At 55.5% G+C, this 7,240-nt stretch overlaps 1 protein-coding gene across 1 annotated transcript; it reads left to right on the top strand.

Annotated features, from left to right (window-relative positions):
- Positions 1–4,627: 4,627 nt before the first annotated feature.
- Positions 4,628–6,763, top strand: AANAT (aralkylamine N-acetyltransferase). The gene is made up of 3 exons (XM_009898036.2): positions 4,628–4,794; positions 5,467–5,621; positions 6,349–6,763. The coding sequence occupies exons 1-3, from the start codon at positions 4,638–4,640 to the stop codon at positions 6,652–6,654; spliced, it is 618 nt and encodes a 205-aa protein (XP_009896338.2). The 5' UTR covers positions 4,628–4,637; the 3' UTR covers positions 6,655–6,763.
- Positions 6,764–7,240: the final 477 nt, after the last annotated feature.

Below are 7,240 nucleotides of genomic sequence, written 5' to 3'. Positions count from 1 at the left end.
GATGCTGCTGTGGCTCTTGTCTAATGGAGTTTTTGACCCTCTGCAGCTGTGTAGGAGCAGGGAGAGGCAGACTCAGCTAAATCCACCAAGAGCAGCATCCTTGCTTGACTATTCCAGCCACAGGCCAGGCTCTGCTCTGCTGGGCTTAGTGTTAGTGGCTGGGAGTTGCTCTGAAATGCCATTTATGAAGAGTAGAAAGCTAGTGGGTTGCACTCTTCCTCTGATTCCATGAAAAAAATCCCCAACAATTAACCAGAGAGATAAGGGTGTAGCCCCAGGTCACTTTCCCATGGCTGGAAACTAAAACAGGTCCTGAGCCGCCCTGGAAATATCCTCAGTGGAGCAAAACCAGCTCTGCCTCCTCTTCCTGGCTTCTTTCTTAGCTGCATCTGTTTCACACTGATAATGATGATGCCAACATCATGCTCATGCCTGGGATAATCCCCCTTTTATTACACATGTCCTGACAGGGACAAATATTGCCAGCTTGGCCTATCCAGTTTCATACGTAAGAGCTCCCAGGGGCCACGGGAGAGTGGGGGAGAGGTTCTTGGTCTTTGGAGCAACCTCTTTGGAGGGGAAAAAAGCTTAGGTCTGGCTCCCCATCCTGCAAAGAGCCAGTTAATTCCCCTGAGATGCTCTCAACCATGCAAGCCCAAGTGATGATCACGCTTGGCACGAGCAGCAGCCTCCTCATCCTTGGCACAACAAAAGCTCATCCTCTCTCAGCAGCTTCCTACAGGCTCCCGATGCCGTCAGAGAAGTCTGGATCAGGCACAATACATTGCTCTCCTTCCCCACCTAAGTCCTCTCTGCTCTCCCTGCCCAGTCTGCAGCAGGAACTTGGTGCAGAGCAATCAGCTAAATGCTTTATCCCTCTACAGGCAGCCCTGCCAGGGCAAGGAAAAGAAGAAAAGCTTGATGGGATCTCTGGCTGGCCTGTCACGTTAAAGCCTCTCACCTCTCCCTGTCTTTCATCAGGGTTATAAACTACTTAGGATGTCATCACGTGCTCCATAAATAGCAAATGTATATAAGCAGGGGCTGTGGAGGGTGAGGCAGACAGAGGAGAGGAGACAAAGCCCCAGGTCCTCCTCTCCTGCCAGCTGCAAGAAGTCACCACTGAGGAGCAACCTGAGGTCCCTGTCTGGTAAGCACCCACCTTTCCTATGCATCTCAGTGGCACCAACAGCCTTGGGGACAGCTGGTGGTCCTGAGACCCCTGTGACTTACCAGCCCCAGCATCCCAGGATGGGAGGAATTGCCCCAGAGGGGAGGGAGGTTGGTGCATGGAGCTCAGCTTGCCTGAAAATTGGTTTTGGTGAAGGTAAAAATGTGACTGTTGTAGAATGGTCTGGGCTGGAAGGGACCTTTAAGGGTCATCTAGTCAACCCCCCCACCCCCCTGCAGTGAGCAGGTTCCAGGGATGGAGCTAATCACAGTCACTGTCCCATCCCTACACATCCAACCCCAGAACCTGGGGTTAGGGATTCTTCTCACTGAAACTCTCATGGTTGGGGCATGGGAGGAAGCCAAGCTCTTTTGCAAGGAATATTTGGCTTCAGAACAGGGTGAGTAACTCCTTACTACCAACTCAGCTCAAAATTCAAGCTCCAAATCCAGGCAGATGTTTATAGTATGCTAAGATGATGTTCTAAGGGGGGTACTGTGGACCTGCCTGTTTGTTTACACGTGAGCATTTCTCTGTCCCATGCAGGTGCTCTGATCTCTAGTGCACAAACATGAGTGGGGGCAAAAATGCACAGAGTAGGCTTTTGGTATGCTGCTACCTACACACAAGCCTATGGGGCTCATCTCAGGCAGGTGTGGCAAGAAGCTGCAGCCCAAAATTAAGCCTGGGATATGTGGCTTGAACAATACATGGGGGAATATACTGGAAGGCAGAGCCAGGAAGAGACAATTTGCCTTCTCAGTCTGGTTCTCACTTACCCAGGTGTTACAGTAGTGCTGGTACCCAGCAGGACCTCCCCATGGGTCACTTCCAGAGATGGGAGTAGGAAGGCTGGCTGGGTCTTTTGTGCTCTGCAGGCTCTGTGTATTCCCCACCACCACCACCACCCCAGGAGACCTTTGTGTCTGTAGGGAGCTGAGAAGCAAAGCAAAAAGTTAATTTCCAGAAAACAAACAGAAATACATCAGCCCTGCAGCTGTCTAAGTTGAGTTGCCAGGAATGAAGTGCCAGAAGGGAAAGAAAATACGAGGAAAACAAGCCAAGGAGCAGCCTTTCCCCACCACCAACTTCTGCTCCAGGCTGTTCCTGGCTGAGGTCTCAAGAAATTTCTGAAGCCAGCTTGAGTGATCTGCTTCCCCTTCCTTGGTTCTCTCTGAGGGGATCAGAGCAGCCACTTGCACAAGAGGTTTTGAACCCCTCAGCTCTGTGGATGTCCCTGTAGAGACTTCCCACAGTTCAATCCTTTCCAGCTTTTATGTGAGCCGGTATAAAGACTTGGACAGTGAACAGTTTAACAGTAGCTCCTGGGGAGCAAACAGCCCTGAGCAACCTGATCCTCTTGTTCATTGCAGAGAGTTTGGACTAGATGACCTCTAATGGCCCCTTCCAACTCAAATCTTTCTGGGATTCCATGATCCTGCTCCACAATTCCCATGGAAGCTGTGACACCAGCCCTAACCTGCTCTGCTCTGCTCTGCCATCCCTGGGTCTGATCCAGCAGTACCCTCAGTCCCTGCCCCACGCACTCAGCACTGCCCAGGATCAAACCACCATTGTGTTTTCCGTGTGCCCAGGACCTACCCTCTTGCCTTCTCTGGGTTTTATCTGGGTGGATGAGCTCCTAATCCAATCAGCAGGATGAGGAGTTCCAGAGGATTTGATAATAAGGTCTACAAACACTACAACCCCCCAGCACCCTGCTCTCCCCTAGAGCTCAGCTACCCCTTTACTTCTCTCCTACATGGTCTCTGGGAGCATGAACCACCCATTTCCAGCACCAGTCCTTGGTGACTAGAATGAGCTTTGGGGATGCTGCAACAGGCTGCCCAGAGATGTGGTGGAGGCCACATCCCTGGAGACATTCAAGGTCAAACTTGATGGTGCTCTGAGCACCCTGATTTAGTTGGGGATGTCCCTGCTCATTGCAGGGGAGTTGGACAAGCTGACCTTCAGGGGTCCTTTCCAGCCTGATGCATTCTGTGATTCTAATGAATTCCCCCACCAAAGCAAGCCCCTCTCTGCCTGAGAGACCCCAACCCTTAGATACACATCCACTGCCAAAGCAGTAAGTCATGGGTCACACCAGCACCCTGTCCCACCTCGGGCTGGACAAAACAGGCATCTGAGGCACCCAGCCCTCGGCATTTCAGGATGGAAAATTCCCAGCTTGTGTGCTGGTGATGCTTTTGTTTCTGTAAATCCTATTAGCTGGAGGCAAGTCTGTAATTAGCAGGGGAAGCCGGCACCTCTCAAACAATAATCAGAAGTGACCTGGCTTCACACTGCCCTGGCTGCTAATTGCTTCAATACTGGGCTGAGCAGGGACAGATGGAGGGATGGCTCCAGGAGCAGTTCCTCCTCTTTCTGCCTGTGGGATGTGTGTGCTTTGCAAAGTTGCTTACTCAGTTTGTGGTTCTCTCTGAATTTATTAGCTTGCTTTGCTCACATGTGAAACTGGAGGCAGATTGGAGCTACAGGCTCTGCTCCAGGTGGAGGGATTTGGCTGGGTTGGGCAGGAGGGAGGCTGCTGGGTGAGCTTGGCTGCTGGTGAGCCTCCTGGGGGAACTGAGGGGTTGGGAGTACTGTGTCACAGGCGGTGTGTCCCAGGAATCACACTGCCCAGAGTGCCTCACCTAGAGGCACCTCACCTAGATGGGATGTGTGAGGCTTGCAGCTCCAGGCACCTGCTTGTCCTGCCATGAACCCATCCCAGCCATGTCTGTGAACATGGACTCGACCCAACAGGGTCTAAGCTGTGTCAGTTACCCACCGAGCAAGGTGGAGAAGGGAATAAATCCTGGCAGCTAGAGCTGTCTCTGGGAGGCAGCACTGGCTGCCTGATGTATCCATGCCAGGGCACCACAGTGTGTGTATGGGGGCCCAGCACTGACCTTTTTATTATCTAGAGGAGCTTTCACCCAGAGATGCTTATGCTGCAGCCACATCAGACCCTGCCTCCCCCAGGGCAGGAGCTGGGTTTGCCCTAAGGCTCTCTTGTCTGGTTTTGCTGGATGATGGGGCAGGAGATGTAGGGCAGAATGCCAGGGCAGGATTCTCAGCCCCATGCCTGCTCTCTAGCTCTGCCAGCCCCTGTCTCTGCTCTGTCCCAGTGCCTGGATGCTGGCAGTTACTCAACCGGGCTTTCATCCCCAGCATCCTTGGGGCCACACATTTGCCACAGCCCATGGCTGGTGCCAGGCTCCTGTACTGTGGGTGGGTATTTGCTCCTTCTGTGTTATATATACCCACGCAGACACATATGTATAAGAAAAGGATGGCAAGCACCTGTTAACACTGTGCATGATCTGCAGGCATTTTGGGTGGCTAAGTGTGCTGGAGAAGACTGACTGAAACACAGGGTGCAGTGCCGTGCCAGGGCTGGCGGTTGGCAGAGGCTGCCCCGGACACAGGGAGCAGTGAGAAACCAGTGAGGAGGAGGATAAGGATGTCGGTGCTCAGCGCGCTGCCTTTCCTGAAGCCTGTTCACCTGCGGTCCCCCCGCAGCTCCCCCGGGGGCCAGCGCCGGCACACGCTGCCGGCCAGCGAGTTCCGCTGCCTCAGCCCCGAGGACGCCGTCAGCGTCTTCGAGATCGAGCGGGAAGGTAAGAGGCTGCCCGGGGACGTCCTGCCTGGTGGTATCAGCCAAAGATGCCCTACTCTTTTAATCTGCTCCTTGGGGCACACTGTGGTGGCAACCCCCCCTGCACGCCCTCATAGATGATGATGGAGGGAGCCACTGGGCTAGGCAGCTTGGAGTGATCTCAGAGCAGGACAAGGTGAGAAGGGAGCAGCTCTTCCCAGCTGCCCTGTAAGAGCCAATGAGTAGGGTGGGAGAGGGAGAAGATGAGTGGAAGCAGCTCTGTTGCACAGGGGCCCTTTGAGATGCACTTCCAGCAACTTCCCCCCTTCCTTCCACCCCAACTCCCACTTCCCAGCCTCCCTCATCCAGACTCACCGCCGTATTTCTCCCTCCTCTCCAAAGGGCAAAGCCAGGGAGATGCCAGAAGGGGGAGTTCATCTTAGCACCTGCTGCTGTAGCCCTGGAATCAGCAATGAGAACAGGGAACCAGGCCATGGGCTGTCTCTGGGGGTGCAGAGCTGCTCCCTAGAGCCACCCCTGTCCCTTAGAGCTCCTTCAGCCCAGGCAGGCAGCAGAACATGTGCCATCTCTCCCCCTTCCATCCTGCTTTCTCTGCCTACATCACTGCTGAGGAGGTTTTCTGGGTCTGGGTGGCGTGGTGCCCCTTGCTGAGCTCACTACCATCCCCCTCCAGCCTTTATCTCTGTCTCTGGGGACTGTCCCCTGCACCTGGACGAGATCCGCCACTTTCTGAACCTGTGCCCGGAGCTCTCCCTCGGCTGGTTTGAGGAAGGGCGGCTGGTGGCCTTCATCATCGGCTCCCTCTGGGACCAGGAGAGGCTCAGGCAGGTAAGAGCCAGACCCTGCTCTTCCCAGTTTAGGCACTAGAAGCAGCACTGCCAGAGCCTGGCGAGCAGGAGCAGCTTCCTGGAGCCACTCGCTGAGCCTTTTCCCAAGACCCTGCTAGCCCCAGGGCAGCTCTGGGGGAAACGAACTTCCTCATTCGTTAATTTTACTGGTGCTGTTAAAACATATGCCACATAATGCCACCACACAATCATTTTAAAATGCCAAAGGATGATGGGGGGAAGTGAAGAGAGAGAGAGCACCAGGACCCTCCTCCCTTTGGGGGAGGATGATTAGTGTTGAGAGGGGAAGGGTGAGAGGGGATCTTATCAACATCTACAAATACCTGAGGGGTGGGTGGCAGGATGAAGGAGTGGTGCCCAGTTATAGGACCAGGAACGACAGGTACAAACTGGAACACAGAAGGTTCCACTTCAACAGGAGGAGGAGCTTCTTTACTGTGAGGGTGACAGAGCCCTGGAGTAGGCTGCCCAGAGAGCTTGTGGAGTCTCCTTCTCTGCAGTCTTTCAAAACCCACCCAGATGCCTTCCTGTGTGCCCTAGGTGATCCAGCTCTGGCAGGGGGGGTCGGAATCAACGATCTCTTAGAGGTCTCTTCCAACCCCTAACATTCTGCGTGGACCTTGATTCACTGGCGGGGGGTGGGATCCACCAAGACACACACAGGATGGGACCTCCTGGTGCCACTAACCCCTGCTCTCCCCTGGCAGGAGGCCCTGACCCTGCACAAGCCGCAGGGCACGGCTGTGCACATCCACGTGCTGGCCGTGCACCGCACCTTCCGGCAGCAGGGCAAGGGCTCCATCCTGATGTGGAGGTACCTGCAGTACCTGCGCTGCCTGCCCTGCGCCCGCCGCGCCCTGCTCATGTGCGAAGAGTTCCTGGTGCCCTTCTACCAGAAGTGTGGCTTCGAGGCGCTGGGGCCCTGCCAGGTGACGGTGGGGGGCATGGCCTTCGTGGAGATGCAGCACTCGGTGAGGGGACACGCCTTCATGCGCAGGAACAGCGGCTGCTGAGCGCCCTCCGCGCCAGCCCCGCTCAGGAGGGGCTGCAGAGGGGCTGGGGAGGTGACTAAGAGCCTATGACCCCTCTCCACCCCCACCACGGCTGCACATCGTCCCTGGCTGGCCCCGGCCACAGCTGCTCCTCCTCTGCCACATCTGCCTTCAGCCAGGAGCTCAGCCTGGTCCCATCCCAGCCCTGCAGGGACTGGGATAGAAATCTCCTGCCTGACCCCACTGGAAGCACTGACCCCACCCCCCACCACCCTGGCCTTGGCTTTAACCAGGGCTGTGCCAAAGCCTGGGTGGGCTCAGGGTTGTGTGCCCACCCTGGGAGGGAAGGCACTGCCCTAGGAGCAGCTGCACGGGGGGGTTGCTGCATTAGGGGCACCCACAGCCACCTTTTGCTGAGACCCCCACCAAAGGCTGTACATAACTTGTACCTCTCCCACCTCCAACATCACCACCATGAGCAAAGTCTGCCACAGCCAAACCTTGAACAGCCCCCAGACCAGTGGTACCAGCAGCTACTTCCCTGCCTTGCAGACATCATTTCAGACCCCCCCTGGACCATACCCCCAAGTCCATGGCCACCCCCAGC

This window comes from Dryobates pubescens, chromosome 20 (assembly GCF_014839835.1).
Source record: "Dryobates pubescens isolate bDryPub1 chromosome 20, bDryPub1.pri, whole genome shotgun sequence".
NCBI lineage: Eukaryota > Metazoa > Chordata > Aves > Piciformes > Picidae > Dryobates > Dryobates pubescens.
The sequence above is the reverse complement of the archived record's forward strand: the minus strand, read 5'-3'. Positions and strand labels throughout refer to the sequence as shown.